The sequence below is a fragment of the Pieris rapae genome, chromosome 3 (assembly GCF_905147795.1).
Source record: "Pieris rapae chromosome 3, ilPieRapa1.1, whole genome shotgun sequence".
In the NCBI taxonomy this organism is placed as follows: domain Eukaryota; kingdom Metazoa; phylum Arthropoda; class Insecta; order Lepidoptera; family Pieridae; genus Pieris; species Pieris rapae.
The window spans coordinates 10418899-10439461 of record NC_059511.1 but is presented as its reverse complement, the minus strand read 5'-3'; the positions used below and the strand labels follow the sequence as shown (position 1 = coordinate 10439461).

The window sequence follows — 20563 nt, the reverse complement described above, 5'->3', positions numbered from 1 at the left end:
TTGCCTGGTTCTATACAAGTCACATCAAGGTTATATCGTGATAAATATTTAATAAGACAATTGATACCGGATATAAGACAACAGTGTCTAAACTTCTGTATCTGTTCATGACTCCTACAGGCCACTAGGTAACACTGTCACTCACCGTCGACGTTTTAAGTCTAAGGCAAGCCAGTTTCCACTCAAGATTTTTCTTCACCGTTCGAGCAAAAAAAAATGTGCACATAGACAAGAAGTCCATTGGTGCATAACCGTGAATTGAACCTACAAGCTTAGGAAAGAAAGTCTCTCTTAGCTGAAATAAACGCGAAAATATTTTTTGTGGTCTATCGATGACCACGTAACTGAACCGTTGAGTAAAGTAGTAAATAATTTAGTAAAATACATACATTTAGGAAAGTTAATAAATATTAAAGAAGACATTTATTAATATTAATGCAGCTCTTGCAATGACTGAGAGTTCTCATACCATGTATACTTGTTAAAAGTTAAGTAAACCAAATGTAAAAACAGAACATATTCAATCTAAGGCATTATATACATAGATGTTAGACAGGCGAATTAAAAAGAGTGGGAGCAGGATGGAAAGGGGCTAAATATATTACTTTAGACACATTTACTTTATATTTAGCATGTAAGCGAAACAGCATTAAAAGGCAATTTTGTTTAGTTTATAGAGGTTAGATATAGCAATACAAGTGTAATAATCTGATAGACGGCAGACAACGGTGTAGTTTAAATTAATTTATCGCTTGAATGGCGACTGGCGAGGGGTCGTCGAATGGAGCACATATTAAAGATCGATTGTCATCCAGTGATTAATATGCAAAACATCGGTTGTGATTTTTGCCGAGCTAAGTATGACATCGTCGTCCCAAAGTCATTTTAAAGTATATGACTTTTTGCAATATATATAAATATATATATCTATTGTATACATTTTTAACTGCGTTGTTCCATTAGTTTTATGTAAGTTTGCACGTCTTGCACTCACTTTATCTAATTTAATTGATTTTTTTCTCCCAGCTGAAAGAGATCGCTCGAATTATTTTGATTGTACTGTATTTCTGTGTTAATAAATAAATAATAATAACTAGCTAAAGTTTTATAATAGCTTTTTGGATATTAATGAGATAATAAAAAACGTCATAGTTGTATTATTCCGTAGCTAGGGGCTAAAAGTTGCGTTAAACATATTATTAGCAATTTTCAGTTTTTTGGTTTTACTGTTTCTGTTTAAATTTTGGAGTAGATTTTTAGGTTTTTCTTTCCAAAAACTAACGTGTCATTGTAGGGACATGTTTGAATAGTTATTCGATTATTTCCCAAGGCATATAAAATAAATGGCACAATTTGGAAGACAGAAGTTTTTGTGACATTATCACGCGGGCAGTTAAAATAAGGGCTCACTAAATATTAGTTTATTAAATAAAAACGACCTTTAGGACTGTGATCTTGAGAATAATAATAGTTTATTGTATTTTAATGGTTATCACTAATTGTTATTATTATTATATTACGTTTGTGTTAAATACCACGTTTCTCAAAATGTGATAATTAAAATTTTAATAAATATAAATTCTAATGAACCTAAGAGTTAAAAGATTGATCCTTACTTAAGGGGGATTTAAAATTATACGGGTGATTCATAAGCAGTGTCGGCCTAGTTGCTTCAGTGTGCGACTCTCATCTCGGTTGTGCACAAATTCTGTCAACATTAGGAATGTAACACTAGGTCGTATTCTCAAGAAAAGCATCGTAATGCCCGGCACTCATTATCGGCATCGGAACGACTGAGGATTTTAGGTGATAAGGCAGCTTTGAGGTTGCTTCGGGATACTTCGAGAACCTTCGGTCCGCGGCCGCACAACAACTACTCGGGTAGCTAGGACCGTGCAGCATGCTTAAGGTCGCCTTGTCATCCCTGAGAACGTTGCAGCATGCCAAGACATAGTTTCCGACAGTGTACGCTTGCATGTAGGAATGCCGAAGGAACCTGCCGGATTTCCTTGCCGATGCCGATAGTGAGCGCCGGGCCTTAGGAATCCGGCATGTCTCAAATCAAACAACATGTTTCAAACAGAAGACTGCAATGTGAGGCTAATTTAGGGTTGTAGCGCCACTCTATTGTTATTAAGTATAAAAAAAATCTTTTTGAATGCGATACTATTGTTTCGTAATGTTTAGAAACTTTGTTCGTCTAAAAACGAGCCTTAAAAAATTTCATTAAAACACTTCCTTTGGCCAATTTAGTTCCTACTCGCATAGTATAAAAAGCTGAAGGTAAAAGCGTTCTTAAAAAATAAATAAATCAATGCCTATGTTTTATTCTCAAATTGATACGAAAGAATATATGTACTGTATACTATATTTGTAACTAACAAAATGAACGTTTGCTATGCCGAATAATAAAATAATAAATAATAATAATCCTTTATGAAGAGAGCTTCTATTCTAAAAACCGGCAACGCACTTGCGAGCCTTTTCCCAATGCGAGTGTCTATGTCACTAAACATGATATCCTTCTACACGTTCTTAGTTCTTACCCTGTTATAGGAACAAATATTAAGTTTTTGAGTTAAGGACTTCCAAATTGGCACCAAATGCTAGTCAGTTCAGTATATACACAGAAACGGATAGACAGTATATATATAGACAGCTTTATAATCTCAATAAATCCGTCTATTTATAATTTCATTATTATTATTTTTTATTATTTTGTTATAATTATAAGTATACACTACCAACGAATAGTATAAATAAAACCAAGCAACCTTAACTTGCCATATGAAACATTCCTGGCCCTTTTTCGTTAATATATTTATAAGAACTATTTAATTAGCCTTCTACGTAATAAAAGTGGAATCCAAAACAAGGAGTACATTCGGTAACCTCGAAGTCATAGAGTTAAAATTTTGTGATGCCAGCCTTATTTATTCACACGATCTAAATAAAATTCTTAGATTTATTAATACAATCGTGTTCATAAATACATCGTACTCTGAGTTCATGAGAAAAACCAATAACGCAAGGCGAGATAACACGACACTTTAAAAACCACGTTCAATGTTTTTAAAACCGACAAATACATTGTTAATTATGATGAACGCAAAAATACAAGACTTAAATATCCGTAAAGTATTCTAATTGGACACGGAAAAACGCTACTATAACATGTATATTAAAAAAATTATAATATTTTAATTACCACCTACCTAGATTAAAATTAATCTTGTTGATCATAATCGCTAATATTATATATCAAAATAAAAATTAACCGCGTCTTCCAAAATGAGATTAATGTTGCAATTCAACCAAGGTTACACTAAATCCTTGTTATAAATAATTCACTTAATCTAATCTTAATTGTAAATGATATGTATTCGTGTTAAGATTTAATATGTCTGTTAATACATAGGATTTATTTTAATAAAAGATTTCAGAAAAAAAGACCAGAATTACGACTAAAGCTGGCCATGTGCGTATGGGATATACACTATATATATATATATATATATATAAATATATATATGTATGTGTATGCATAAATGTACACGCGCTATCTATCTCATAAATTCCCAGCACGCCTTTCTTCCACTTCGTTCGAGCTTTCGATCAAATAGGTACCTTTTTCTCCAAAAGTTTACCGCAAATGGAAGTAGTCCTGTTCTGCTAAAGTTTTTTTCTCGTTTCCTATCAAATCGTATCCAGTATGTTAAATATGGATAATGCATCTCGCAGCCATAACCGACAAGTTCTGATATTAGCCAGGGTTCAATGCTAGGACCGTTGCTATTTTTAAAAACGGTTAACGACCTTCCAAGCTTTATTAAATCTTCCAAACTCCTGTTATATAATAAATAATTTGCCATTTTATTACAATTACTTTTGTTAATTTGCTACATTTTCGTGTATGATTATAAAATTTTACTATCCTTTTGAATATTGTACCTATTAACCACAGAACAAATAATGTATTATTATTTTCAAAACCAACTGTAACTAATAACTGTAATTTTAACAATAACTGTGTATATTCTTCTTGCATTTTACCATATTTTTTATTATTCCTTATACTTGGAAAATATCGCCCTAATTATGTGCTTGTCGGATTGTACAATAGTGTTAAATAAAATGAACAAATAAATATTATATTTACTAGCCTTTTCTAAATATGACAGTACATGTTATTATTACGGGTTAACTGACAGCTGACTTCTGTAGTATTCAATTCAATAGAAAATATTTAGTTGAATAACGATTTTGTGGTGTTGGCTTACCACAACCTAATTGTTTTAAGATAATTGAATATTTATGAAATATAGAACATAGTCACGAGTTTGATTTGAGACGAAGATGATACGATATACGGTCTTTCAGTCTCAAGTATTGTACCTATAAAATATTTATTGAGATTTTGAGGTGTACTGCGGAACAATAATTTAAAGATATGTACTAAGATTTACAAAATTGATTACCTGTCTGAGTTAATCTGTGCCTGTCTAATATAAAAATTGTATTTTGAAAATATCAAACTGTTTATACGGTTGATCTAGTTTCTTCAGCGTACGACTCTCATCTCTGAGGTCGTAGCTTCGACCCCAGGTGTACACTAATAGATTTTTTTCTATATGCGTACTTAACTCTCGCTCGTACGGTGTAGGAAAATATCGTGAGGAAACCGGATTGCCTTAGACCCAAAAGAAGTCGAAGGCGTGTGTCAGGCACAGGATGCTGATCACATATTGACCATGACCATGAAACAGATACAGAAATCTGAGGTCCAGACTTAAAAAGATTCTAATGCCACTGTTGTAATTGTTTTAATTATATCATATAACAATGCATAATTTTATACCTTTGTTATAACGCTGTTTTAAAATATAATTGTCTATGTGAATGTAACAATATTATACTATAATATACTTGTACTTAAACGTTGTCAGGAAACCCAGATGACCTAAAAGTCGACTATATTAGAATCCTACAAAATAAATATATTAAAGAAACTTAAATTCGAGATCCAAATCCAGGTAAAGTTACGCCTATTTATATTTAGTAATCTTTGTTTTAGTTAACGGCTCTAGACTCTGATAGATCATATTGTCAATCTAACTATAATAGGCTATCGTAGTCAAGTTTTTCTATAATTGCTAAGATATGTTATTATTAATTAATGTTTTATTCATGTTATTATGTGTAATACGTTGCGATGGAAACTAACTTATCTATATATAGTTGAAAACTATCACAGGTTAATTTAAAAAATTAAATTTAAGAAAAAATGTAATAAAAGAAATGTAAGACAAAGTCGAGTTAGCGCGAAAAACAGTTTGTCAAAATCCTAGCCTTTGGCATAGGACTGTCTAACTATAATGCCATACTTAAAACTAAACCTTTCAAGCGAATGAATCGAATGCTAGTTTGATAATCACATGTGAAATTTTTTTGTGTGTTTAAACACTTCACAAAGTATCTTTAAATAGAAACAGTGGGAATTATATAATAATTAAGATAAAGCGACTAATTCATATCTAAATAGACCGTTAAACGATGCTTAGTTTAAATTAATTGTCATTGTATTTGATTTTTTTTATTTTTCATAAGCGAGCAAGATAAATATATTTATAGGCCGGTAGAATAATTGTCTAGTTAAATATTTTTTTTTAATAATATGGCAATAGTTATAACTTCATGCCAGTTTCAAGGATAGTTAAATATTTCAACACCGTCCGAATTTTTTGCCCTAATTTTCTTTTTTTTTAAAAAAAGAGTTTTTAAATATCGAACACCAGAACAGCAGAACTGGTCGCGGCTGGCGGTATTAGCGGGAAGACTGTATTGCCCCTTACATGGATTGCATGTGCCCTTTTGAATTTAATGATTCAATATACTTTAAAGCTAACCTACTAATACATTAATTAGGATAATATTGTAACTAACACAATAATAGTCATATATAAGATGTGCTTAAATAAATAAATAATAATTATTATAAAACATATTTTTAGGTAGTTGATAGGTAAGTTAATAATATTTTACAAATTAAAGTTCAGTTATTTAATTATTAAAATATTATTATTTAATCGACGGTAGCCCATCAAGAAAACTTACTTCGAAAAAGTCCCATTTTGAAGAATTTTCTCATAACATCAGGAAAAGAAGTCATTTTATTTATTCTCACCATAACATTGAATCTTTCACTGAGCACTATTTACTCATTTCTTGTATTTTGTAATAATCCTACGCGAAATGCGCGCACGCAACAGTGGATCGTATTAAACTGATAGCAAGCAGAATTTCGCGCGAACGCAGTGTTCATTGCCACTAATAAAAAACACAAGGAATTATAAAATTCATGTACAAGTACATGGGCAGTGCAATTATATCACTTATTTATACCCAAATTTATGCTAATGTAGAGAATGGCCAAACCTGAAAATCTCATTGCGAGAAATTATTACGTTTAATTTAAATATAATTTTTTTATCCCTTTCACCGCTGATATTCACAGTTTCGCGGAGTTATCCTTTGCAAAGTACTTTACTATATTACTTATTATTTGTATATCTCAGTTTTTAAATCACATATACATTATTTGTAAGAATCCTGTTGGCAATAGTTATTTAGTATAAAGCATGCTGTGTTTTGTACAATTAGTTTTAATTGTCATTTCTGTTTTCTCATATTATGTTAGCTTTTATTGTAGTGTCAGTTTTTTGACCACAGCTTATATCAACATTATAATCTACGATTATAGTCAATTATGTTAGCTGCCAAACCTTTTTACTTAATAAATTAAAAATAAACACTTTTTAATAGATCTGTTTTTAATTAATAAATGTAAATATCAACGGCAATGATTTGTGATTACAAATTACAATATAACCCAATGTATCAAAATTTGTCCATAAGTCATTAACAGCAAGACGAACCCTTTTTTAAATTTATTTTGAATTAATTATTTTTATCCGTCATTGAAGAGGTGAATGGTTTAATTATTAATAAAACACATACAGAAATGACTTTTGAGCGATCGATTTCCTCACTTATCACTATATAGGAAACGAAAAATGGTGCAAGTGGAAATAAAAGAAATAAAGGAAATAAAAGTCACACACTGTCGTCACGAGGAATAAAAACGTAAAAAATTATTACTTTCACCTAGAATTTTTTAATACCAATTGAAGGAATAATATGCAGTGTAGGTCAAAGGGATCCTAACTGGTATTTTTACGCATATGATACTTTAGTATCATATGATACTTTAGTATCATATGGGTAAGAGTTCTACAAACTGAACTGTGAACTACAGTATTCTTGCTAATCTGATATAGTGTAACTGTAAACGGTTGACAAAAAGTATTGAATTCCAAACTAGCTTTAAAGAAAAATATCGATTTTTTTGGAGTTTTTCAGCCTTTGCTGTCACCTTGACTCAAATTGTAGTACATAATAGTAATAGAAATAGTTCTCCCTTTCCTATAATTAATGTATGAATCATATTTATTAAGAAATATTTAAATTAAGTTCTTCGCGTTAGTTCCTACGAAAACCATTATCAATTATGATCATTATTTAATTATGCATTAAATAAATGACCTCAAAATATTATAAAATCTCATGTTACATTCGTTGTTATTAAGTTCGTCAGTGACGTGTATTTAATTATTTCCTGAAGGTAAGTGCACTTTTTAAATTTTAATTTTATTATAAATATAAGGTGGAATAACATTTAGTACGGTCCTTGTTATATTAATGATTTTTGTAATTTTCTACTAACATTTAAATAAACCGTGTCTTACTAATTTAATACTGTGTGTTGAAAAAAATAATATACATTTTTTTATCTCATAAAAATTAATATCAAAGACAATAAGTCGACGTATATTTTTTTGTCATTGTGTAAGCACTTAATTAAAGCACTCAATCTGTTTCTATTAATCAAATTGAAAACACGATTTGACAGAAAGGGACCAAAAAGATTGCATTAAGACTGTAGGGGCTGAAAATCTTTTGCTTGTAGATGATGAAATATTGCCAATTGTTATAAGGGTTCAGCTCCTTAACCATTAACTATTAAAACAACAAATTATATTTGTAATATTATAATTAATAACAGTAAATTATAATGTATTAGTGCGGATTTTATGTGAAGAATATTACGGCAAAATGTCTTCCATCACGGTAAAGGCATATTTTCATATTTGCAGAGACACGAGAAAGTATAATAAAACTTTATCTTCATTTATCAAAATTATTTTATAACTTTAATCTTCTTAAGACTTTGGGTTTCATTATTAAAATCAACTCATCTCGATTTATTGTATTGAATCTTTAGCTTAACAAGAGTTTATCATATGTTATAAACTAAATATGTAGATGTTGATATTTCGTTTATCTAGAAAAAAGTTATGAAATAGGCGAGATAAATACAGGGATGAAACAAAGAAAGAATATGTACCTATTGCATTAAAAAATACAGTGCTAATCACAATTAATTAAATTATGACTACTATTGCAATTATTAATTATTGAACACTGTTAGTCTAGCGTTTTATTGATAAAACAAATTAATTTTTAAATTATAATTTCCTCTTCAAAAGTTAACGCCTGCTAAAATTTTTGCAGATGTCATCAACCATAATATTTTTGGCGTGTTGTGTCATCGCAGCAAACGCAAGCACCACTCAGATAAAGCGAGATCTAACTGCTCTTGGATTAATGAGTGAAGATGTCCAAGAAGACAGTTTAATGTCAATTATATCTTTTGTCAAAACGCAGATGAAGACCTTCATAGAGGACCTGCTGTGGGAGGCTTTTAAGTGCATAAGGACTATGATATTAACATTCAAAAGAAAAGTTTACAAAAAACTAAAAAATTACACCATATCGGACATTTTTAATTTTTTCTTCGAAGGTATATTTGAGTTTGTTAGTGATGAAGATTCTGGATTAGAGGAGCACCATCATGCTAAAATGGTGCCTTTGGAACCAGCTTGGCTACCACACAGCAGCACTGCTGATCCCTATATAATTAATAGACTTATTCATTCGGGGGAAACGTAATCTCTTTTTGGACGATGTTTTGATGTAAAATACAGAAATCGAATCGTAGTCCGAATTTATCCACTGTTTTAACTAAAAATTCGGTTCCTCTTGACACTGTCATGAACAGGTCAGATTTTTGTTAAGGTATATAAGAGTGATTCATTAATAATAAGGTGTTAGGCTAAGGTCTTAGATTTAATTAAAAACATATTTATTAATAAAAAGTAAGTTTTAAACATTATTTCAAAAATCCTCATAACCTGAAAGGTATAAATGTACCTATTAAACACGTTGTTATATGTATTTTCAGATAGTACCTTCTTCTACTTTTAAAATTAAGAAATCAAGAATGCCGAGCATTGAATTAGGCATTCTTATAGCTTAATTTAGTTGTTAAAAAAGTTAAAACGTTTTGATTATCGTTACAGAAGTTATGAATTAAAATTTAGGCAAAGCAAAAATGCTGACGTGAAGTATTGCTAGTTTATTCTTAAAAGGCGTTATTTTATGCTTCTTTGTTAAGACCATATTTTTATCAGAACTGTACGTTATTCAAAAAGTTAAGTTATTTTCGTTAGTTTACAATTATCTCAAATTATATGTGAAGAGAATGTGACGTTACTAAATATTTTCAAAAAACATCAAACAAAAGTTTTATATAAGATTTCCCTAGTCTTGTTTGTTCCTAGCGTCACAAATAATAAAATAGTTAAAATTGCTTTATTCTTCTCACGATTATATAACAACGAGCTACCTAAGACAACCAATACCTGCAAGGGTTTTATTTCTATATTTGGTTCATTAATCAGTATCGATCAGACGGATATATTTTTGGTTAACGTATTTAGCAGATTATAAGCGAGAAAAGTGTCATGATCATAAAGAATATTCAATGACATTTGCGTTTCAAATCACCTTCACTTAAGTTATTATAATTAGATGCCCTCGTTATCTAACGAATCATTTCAACTAAGTTTTAACATTAATCTTTTATTGCATTTTATTTATTGTATAAATGTTTAATTATTTTATTCATACTCTTATTTTTTCTAAATGATCATATTTTGGAGCCTGACACACGGCGTCGACTTTTAGGGTCTCAGACATGCCGGTTTCCTTACAATCTTTTCCTTTACCATACGGTCTAATGTTAAAACTTCCTTTGATGCACAGTTGCACATCAGGTATGAGAGTCAAAGCCAACACGTCTCACTTTTCTATCATGCCTTAATATTCGTTTGCTTACTAGACTTAGCCATTGTTTGAACTGATGAATCCATTTCTCGACAGATATGTGTTCCTACCTTACCTTCCTTGCCTACTTCTGTTTCTGGTTAGTTGTGTGTTACCTCTGACATACAAACATATATTTCTACTTTCTTAAGATCTTCTCAGTTTCAGAATGGATATTTCCATTGAGTTAGCATGACAAGATTTTTCCGAATGTTCGTGTTCCTAGTTTATCATGCATACATAAATGTGATAACAACACAGTATTACTGAATAAGTGCGTAGATCGGCCACAGATCCACATTGTTTACAAAATTGAGTCGTAATATAAATTCATCAGTATGTTATGTATGTCAGTTGTATGATATTATAACGAAAATACATTTGTAAAAACGTATAAAGTGAGTTTAAGTCGCAGTCAACTTAATTAGCCGTTCATTCAACTGCCTAGCCTTTTAACTAAACAGCGCCGTTTAACTAGCGGCCTGATAGAAATTCAGAAGTAGTGTTTGTAGCAACATTTAATAAACTAGCTGGCTAATGCCCTTCCTACGATAGAGGACAGAAATAAAACTGTTGTTAAATAAACGGCTTTTTAAATATTAAGCTAGTTGAAGTAGTAATACAAAGCTAAGTTGACATTTTATTACAATATATACGTATATACAGCTAATATACGAGAAGCCTGGAGGCTTCGACCCCGGCTGTGCACTAATGAACTTGTGGGCATTTAACATTAGCTTGAACGTTGAAAGGAAACGTCGTGAGGAAAGCTTAGACTCAAATAGTCAACGGTGTGTGTCAGACACAGGAAGCTGATTACCTCCTTGCCTATTAGATTGACAAATGATCATGAAACAGATACCGAAATCTGAGGCATAAAAAGGATTACAAAGTTTGTAGCGCCGCTGATTTATTTTTATACGAGCATACATAAATAAATCACAACGAGATATATTAATGAACAACAGTTATTCATTAGCAAAGGTTCCTTGTGACTCTATTTTTGTTAAATGTAGCAAATTCCACTTATTACATAACTAATTAAGAAAATGTGTATTTAATATGATAACATGTGTTGAATGAATGAACGGTAACGAGCAAAAATAATTTTTATTGCAACGTGTAACACAAAACAAAGGGAACTTATGTAAAATTATTATAATGTACTGCATATTTAAGACTACGAAATATGCATTTTTTTTGTTTTATTAATTTATTTTAAATAATAAAATTCAGAAGGTTGCTACTTTCGTTGCAAACATCCATATTTATTTCGTTTTATTTACATTAATACCAAAAATACTATAGCGAAAATCTCTGATTGCAGACTGGTATTCTTGACGTTCCACAGAACAAGTAGCACTTATTAGTTTGACATAATGTAGTAAATATTATATTTTTGGTTCGAATAATACGTTTCAGATTTCGAACATCACCAAGAACTTTAGGAGCTATGGTTATGGAAGTACAGATCAGTTTTAGTAATTCTTATGTCAATATTTGTATTTAATTTATCTGGTAAGTTTCAGATAGTTTCCCATTGCGGGAATTACTACTGGGCCAGTAGATGTTTCTGTGTTCCTAAGGGTTTTAATTACATTATAAGTACTGTATTATAAAAGTGAGCAGGTGAAGCTTGCGGTATTGAACCGGCATGTCTTAGACCCAACAATCGCAGACATGTGTTAAGGCTATTAACAAGTCAATTAAGTATGTTAATAGCACCCGCGCTGCTAATTCACCTATCATGAGTGTGAACACTGGCGGCTATTGCATCAGGAAGTATTAATGGTATATCCGACAGCAGAAACACGTTAGAAAATTCAGGCTGATCACAATTTACTGTTTATCAAATTGAAACTGTAGTCTTCGCATTCAAAATCCTTTAAGGTTTTTGAAACATTTAAACGTTTCATTTTAGCTGGGTAACTCATGAAAATGTTTAGAAAATGAAAAACGGCTTAATGTAGAATGTTGCCAATACTTTATTGTTATTTGAAGTAATCTTCGTTCCTCTCTATATATCGAACCACTGAGACAAGAAGTGAGCCCATTCTTCCATTGGGGTCTCTTCTATGGAATTTTTGTACGCTTTCACCGCATCTTCAGGGCTCGTAAAGCGAATACCACGAATGTTATCTTTAGTTTGTGGAAAACAATGCAAGATTTTTAGATTTGCCGCCAATTCACAAAAACAAATGACAAATGAATGCATTACACTACATTAGGTTAGCAAGAGTTCTAAAATTGAAATTAAAAAAAGTTTTCATTAGCGATGTTTCTAACTGGCCAGTTTTAAACATTTTCAGTGTTACCCCCGTACGATAATCTTAAATTCTCCTCATATTACGTCGGTTAATGACCCTGTATATGGCAAATGTATCTATTTTTATGTCTTACTTATTTCAATACTCATAACTGGTCCTGGCTCACATTAAACGATGTGATATTTACATATAATCAAACACAAGATTTTCTTGAAATTCGCACCTTACAGTCATCATCGCAGTCGTCTGTTAGGTTACATAATAGCTCAGCCACGGACAGTACTCTCCTTATATATATTAATATTTTAATTAAAACTTCCTTAATTCATTAAAACAATTTGGACCCAACACTAAGTAAAAGAGTAACATCATTTAACCATGAAACCAGACTCTCTGTCTCTTAATATCTGTAGGACTGATGTCGCAAACCTAAAATAATTACTATAATGAACATTCGTATCAAAATCAGTGGAACTTCAACCCTTTAGCTTTGACTTAGGTTTCTGTATCCGATTCGTGAATATTTATTTATATATTACGCAAGTAGGTGATTGTCCTTCTGTGCCCGCCGCCGCCTTTTAGGTCTAAGGCCTGTCACGCTGTTATCTTGCACCGTAGATACGGGGGAGTGTTAATTGCCTAGACAGAAAAATCAATTGTGGCACAGCCGGGGTTCGAACCTTTGACCTCAGGGATGAAAATTGCTCTCTCAAGCCACGATCAAATCAAAAATCTAAATTACTCGAACATGTATATTATAAACAAACAAACAAAACTTTAATATTTTAAAAAAACCTTCGCCGTGAAATACCTGCTTAGTAATTAAAAATGATTCATGATGTTTAACATTCATAAATGTCGCCGGACGGGTTGCTTCTAACACGCTGTTTGTTTAGACATATTTTGCAATAGTTTAAGACAAACTTAAGAGGCTAACTTTACGTCAATGTCTTGAATTAGATTGTGCAATGCTGATAATATATAGACGGCCTGTGGCGTTACATTATATGCTAGAATAATAAAAGGTGTGCCTAAGTACGGTATGTCTTGATAAAGTTTTCGGTACGGAAATAGTTGCGCTCTGGTATGAAAAGAAACAACTGTATAAAAATAATATATAGACACCAATTTCAAACGTCATTTAGGTGATAATGTTCCACTTTTTTTGTTAGTTGAATTAGTATATTATTTTACGGATACCAAACATGATTATCCTTTACTGACAAAAATATTCTAATAAAAAATCTGAGCCTTAACTGACAAAATATTTTACGACCAACGTATAATATTTGTAATTTATACAGAATTTAAAAAAAAAAATTTTGTCTAAACTACTGATTGGAAAAGTCTGAATAAGAAATATTTTTTATATTTTATCCGTAATAATTTATTTGTCAAGAATTCAATTAAATCATTACTCAAATAAGCTACCATAATAATTTTAATTCCATGGATTTTATAGGTGTGTTGATATTCAAAGCATTACTTTGTGCTATCGAACTAAGCTACACATTATTGGGTCAATGCTAAGTAATATTATTTGTTATTGTTGCACTTAATTTTCTATAGAGATTCAAAGAAAATCTTCGAGGAACAACAATTTATTATAAAACTTTATTTATTTATAGTTAACGAACAACTAGAAATGGAAATCAAAGAGGAAATCCGGAGACTGGACTGAAAAATAGACATCACAAATTTCACACACATACATATGTATTATTTATAATTAATATCTCTTCCTTTTGACATGTTAACTGTACTTCATGAGGTCTACATAACACAAATTTATTATTAAACAATACTTGCACGATATGAATATTTTACGTATCATTATAGAACTGTTGACAAGACAAGACAATGTAAAAGGGGTTTGAAATGCTAGATGAAAGGGCATCGGAAGGAGAAAAAGCGTTGTTTAAGTAAAACCAACCAACCACTTCTACTAATTTCGTGATTATTTATCTTTATACGCAAGGTGATCCTTCTGTGCCAGACACATACCAACAATTATTAGGTCTAAGGAGTTCCGGTATACACATGTCGTTTTCCTTCAAAACGCTTAGCCTTAGGGTTCAGAGACGCATCGTTTAACTGCTCTCTCTTACACTTAGTCGCTATTCGATTTTTTAAATAGTAACTGCAATATCAAAATATTGCTGTCGTATGTATCTGTCAAAACAGATAATAATCGAAATTGTCAACATTCACTTTTTTCCTATATGCAAATCAAACGAGAAATCCCCGTTTATTGTCATTCTGCTTTATAAGTTTTAAATTGATACCTATTTTAAGAATTACTCACGATGATGCGGTTTCTCCATTGTACTCGTGTATGATGTAGATTAAGTAATTTAAATGAATGTAAAAGACTTTGAAATAATAAACATAATAATAAACACATTGGATTAATTATTGCATTAATTTAGTTTACCTACATATATGCTAAAAGCACAATATTTTATAATCTTGTCATATTATGATATTTATTAGATTCCCCTTATTAATCTATAATTAACTCAATTGAAGTAATTTTGAAAATCAATAAAAAAGAGTAATATATTAAAAGTAATCACGCTATTAATCTGTGGCTAAGTATTTAAATTAATTAGCTTGTCAGTTGTCAATTTGTCAAATTAGCCACTGAATCTATCAAACACACTCCCACAACACATCAAGTTTCTTTAATTTATCGATTTATTTAATGATCTTTTAAACGATTTAAGTGTTGCCGTAATTAAATAACAAGTTAATAAATGTTTAAAGGAAAAGCAAACAGGTTGGATGTTAAGAGAAAGACATCAAAAGGGTAGTAGAATAGTGAGGGACAGATCAAAATGACGACATTGGGAAGAGACGTAAATGTTTTAATTAATTAAATAGTTTTTCAAATGGTGAAGTCTATATGTGAATAGGTAAATATATAACCTTTCTGAGTAGATTAGTTAGGATTAAGATAGGTTGCTGTTAAATATATAACATATCTATTACTTAGTTGTTTTCCTTAAAGATAATTTATGGTGATGTATAGAATAACCCCATTACACATTGTTTAAGTTAAAACGGAAAACTTCTTTCAACTAATAATATTTGATAAATTGTTTTCCATGGCGACTTTTATAACAACTGAATTTAGACCGGCTTTGACATTTTTTATTGATAAAAGCTTTAAAGAAAATACTATTTTACCGGATCGAATCTATGTATGATTGTAAACTTATAATTATTTAACATAATGTTAAATTTATCCGACGTTTCGCGTGCTTTACATTGTTGAATGTGAAAAAAGTATCACAGCTGTAGAAAAAGTTGTATTATCTGTATTTATTTCCCCGGACAATTTGCAATAATACATCGCTTCAATCCGGTAAAAAAGTGTTTTCTTTAAATGTGTAAAAGCTGTGTTAATAAAAGACAATACTATGATAAAAGCCTGTCGACGCTCAGCACACTGATAAAAGAACCACAAAAGACAATTTGAAATGAAACAAGCACTTAGGCAAACGTGACATACAAGAAGAGATAATACAAATATTAAACACAACAATTACCTATTTAACAAAAAAATAAAACAAAACAATTTTTAACAAAAAAAAACATTTTTTTTTAAATTTACAATAAACGAAACAAAAACCGATTTTAAAGTGTGAGGGGAGCAACTATAAATATTCAGACCTAGCTCGTTTATCAGAATGCCCAATCTGATCATCGATCAATTTTGACCAAAAACGCGTTTTTCGGAAAGACAAATGAAATGACAGGATCGAAATTTATATTTAGTTTAAAGGTTCAGCCTGCCTGCCAACCTGATTGTTAAATAGCATAGAAACACTTTTCTCGATCAATTTATATAATATTACGTAATATCTATCTTTCCAATGTCACTGAAGAATAATATATAAATGTGACATCAACATATTAATGATATTTGTATACACGCGAATCCGGTCGGGCAACTGCTAGTCCTGAATGAGCTTCTTCTAGACTAAATAATCCTTGGCGTAAAAGAATGAGTACTGGCAAAACCTTCCTATTTAATTCATTATAAAACCTATGTAGGTATTATAAATTGAATCATCAATAAAATAGAGTAAAGTGGTTCACTGATAATATGCAAAATTTCTGCCTTGAGTTCATTTACCGGAAGCGCATTCCTACAAACCGGAAAATCTGTTGTCAACAATTTTAATGTGAAACAATTTGATAAATGAAAATATGATTTTAAGGGCGTGTTGTTCTGTGCTCAGTAGGCCGTGAGTTCCAATGATGGCTCTTTAATTAACTTTTCACTGTATGTATGCATTTAACATTGTTACTGTTCAGGTAACGAGAGGAAGCCAAAGTATACGGTCAAAATGACGACATGTCAGGCCAATGACCAATCTTGAAAGAGAAATTTGGCCACATAATCCGTTTGTTTGAAATTTGGGAACTTTGGATGAATAAGACTACTGGATTATTTTTCTTGCCTGTTAAAGTTAAGTTTAGACGTTTCTAACTTGAGTTCAAGTTATTACTATGAAATATTAACAATATGCTAAGTTGATCACGAAATACGTCGTGAAGAAAAAAAATATTATACCTCAGGTGATTTCAAGAAATAAATTAAACTAAAAACGTATTGTAGGTGCGTTTTGTTAAGTTTTGTCAGTTTTTTGATCCAAAAATAAATAACAAAGGTTCCACGTCTACCGATTAATCAATTGAAAGCACAAAAAGGGAAAAAACCTAAAAAATCAGGGAAACCACGAATTTATTTAAATAAAATTAAGTTGAGTCATAGTGTTTGTCTTTAGTATTTGTCGAGGCACTGTTAATATATGGGTATTATCTGTCTGGTTTTTCACATCATTTCATTTATTCGCGTTAATACCAAATAACGAGAAGTAATTGCCACAGAATAGCTGTAAACAGAAATCTTTAAGAATCGAAATTTAGCGAGAAAATAAAATTAATTTTGCTAAACACATATTTTATTTTCTCTAATTGCTATAGGTACTCTTTAACTATAAAACTAAGCCAACTAATTACAAACTCATCATCATCATCATCATCTTCGCAAGTATCAGCACGTGCTTCTTACGTCCAACTGCAAACACCTATTATTTCGAGGGCCTCAATTCCACTAATGCAGCCTCGATCTACCGGGTTTTCTCTTGCTGATTGTGAGCTCAGAGGGTTTTGTCATCCGTCATTTGGTGCCCTTGTCTCAATCACTCGAGCCGAGCTTGAATTGGACGACGTTGGCATCGCAAAAGATGTTATGATTACTTTTGTGTAAATTAAACGTTATGTTTCCTCTGAATGAGAACAAGCAAAAATAATATGACAGTTTTGCTTTCATAACATCTTGCTTTTAGAGCTTCTAAGTGTCAAGTGTCGTGTCGTCAACTAGACATGGGTAGGAATTTTGTATTTTGACTGTTATATATCCGTGATGAAATACAGATGCTCTTCCATGATCGCCATAGCAATGATTATGACTCATAAAGGATAAACGCGAATTATTTTTTTACATATCTTCGGGGTTTTTTAAATGTAGGCAAGAAACAAGTTGACATGACTGGATATTCTATTTAGAGCATTGAAATAATATTTAAACGTTTAAACTCGTTTGAGTTTTATTTTAATGTGTAGTAGTTACTTAAGCCAAAAGGATATGGTTACAGTTTACAGTACATCGGAAAGAGTTTTTCTAGCATTTTTTATAATTAATATTTGGCTTTATGAGGTTCAGATTTATAATCTGACTGCAACTGACAGACTGCGTTAAGTGGGACTTCTGTAAGTTTTTGACGTAATTTTGTCAGACGGGAGCTTTAGTTTTTTTTTTCGCTCGCGTTTGTTTTAATTTTTATTTTTTCCGTTACTATCCTGAGAAACAGTAAAACACCCTCAATATACCTTAAATATTCTAAAATATAGAACTCAATTTATACATTCAAAAAAAGTGTATTATATATGTTTAGTTTTAATAAATAAGATATAAAAAACAGTATTTATAATCACGAGTTATAGTGTGGCATAGTCGACAGGGTTATAAACAATCGTTTGTTATGGTTCAGTTAATAAACATCGTAATTTGCATTGGTACTTCGTATAAAATAACACCTAGTGATTTTAGATTGATTATTAATAAACTTTCATTTAATCATATAAGTAAAAGAAATATGCCCCATCGACTATAATACGTGCATGAGGAATATTGAAATAGCAAAAATCCTGGACGGATAAACAAAAAAATGTTTTTAAAAATATGAATTTTCTGGTTTGTTGGTAGAGAAGTTATTACTACAGATCTTAGTAAATAATTATTTCTTAAATTCTGAATTTTTAATACCATCGTAAAAATCATATTTTAAATGTTACATTAGAAATAAGATTTAGGGCCTGTCTCACAAAGTACCAAATAGCTATGCAACACATAAATTATTCGAAAGATAAAAATTCCGAATAAGATACTTCGCATTTCATGACAAATAGCGCTATCTGACAGTCGTGAAACGCAAAAGTACTGTTTACCCTACCAATAAGTAAATAATAGCTTATTTGGAACTTATCCGGACATTGTGAAACAAACCCTTTAAGTCATTAATTAAGACTATACTAGGTGTCGTGCCAAAAACATGTTCCCAAGCGTGTCAAAAGGCATTTACTCAATCAAATATTATTTTAAGAAAAACATTTTTATTACCTGCGCATACCATTTTAGTATGTAAATCAAATCATAAATAATGTTTATGGGCGTTTGTAGTATACCGTAAAACAGGTTGTGGTTTGAAATGCGTCTTGCTCAGGCATTGGTATTATTTTCACAAACCCATTGTTTAATAATTAACCAAATAAAATTGTTAAATTTAAATCAACTGATTTTTAAAAAATATTCTTTATTATTTTTATTTTTTTTATAGATCAGGGGGCAAACGGGCAGGAGGCTCACCTGATGTTAAGTGATACCGCCGCCCATTAACACTCACGATGCTAGAGGGCTCGCGAGTGCGTTGCCGGCCTTTTAAGAATTTGTACGCACGCATGTTTTTGAAGGACCCTTAGTCATATTTAATGTCACATTAGAGCCTCATCAACCGTGCTATATTTAATTCAATATTCCGAACTAAATACAAATACGGCACAGAAATTAGACATGTTTCCTGACATCTAATTTTCTTAAATTAACTGAATGCATATATTTAATTTATTGGCATAGTGCAACAAAATCACAAACATTGATAATATTGTATAAACCTTTGCCAAATATAATAATAATATTGTTTTATTTGCGTAACCATAGAGTTATCATTTAGAACACGCATTTTAGCTGCTTGTCATGTTCTATTGCACTGAAAACTGAATTAACTTTTGTTTTTATGCAAGACGTGTACACCGAAACGAATACTATTGAAACATCATTCAAACTAAAAAGTAATGTTAACATACGTTTAGATTTTTTGAGGAATTTCGGTTGCAGAAGTTCTTCGAGCTCAGGTTGGGTTATATCCTCTTTCTTCATTTTTCACAAATCACGGTAATTTAGACACAGATTAAAAATGTTTAAACGAAAGCGCATCGCTTACTGCCCGGTCAAAGTTACGTCCGGTATTTATGTTCGGAAGTTTGGAGACGATGATTTAAACGTAAAGCCGCGAGTAGACTGAACGCGTGTGGTCAAGGATGGACAAATAAGTTTGCGGTCACCTGCCTTTGTGCTATGCTCTATCGACTATCCTTGATTAAGTTTCTTGGTTTCTTTATAGGTAAAATTATTTAAACTATTTACTGTTACTCAAATAATATTAATGTAAACATAATTATGACACTATTGATATTTATTGTATAACACTTTTTTAGATGTAAACATTTATTACTAACAAAACACACAAAATAACGTTAATGATATTTCTTATAATGATATAAATACAAGATGGTATTTAAAAAAAAAATGTTCCACTGCATGCTCTGGTCATTCTGCCAAAGATTACAGAAGCTAGTCTATTAATTTCTTGATATTAAAT

General features: G+C 31.0%; 1 protein-coding gene across 2 annotated transcripts in view; it reads right to left on the bottom strand.

Annotated features, from left to right (window-relative positions):
• The window catches only part of LOC110998012 (organic cation transporter protein), a 40432-nt gene extending 20237 nt beyond the window's left edge, over positions 1-20195 (bottom strand). The window contains exon 1 of one of the 2 annotated variants that reach the window (XM_022266418.2): positions 19989-20195. In XM_022266418.2, coding sequence (XP_022122110.2) covers positions 19989-20061 — 73 coding nt within the window. In that variant the 5' untranslated portion in view covers positions 20062-20195. Of the gene's footprint in view, positions 1-6114; positions 6345-19988 lie in introns of those variants that run through there. The other variant, XM_022266417.2, reaches the window with a different exon arrangement.
• Between the last annotated feature and the right edge of the window lie 368 nt (positions 20196-20563).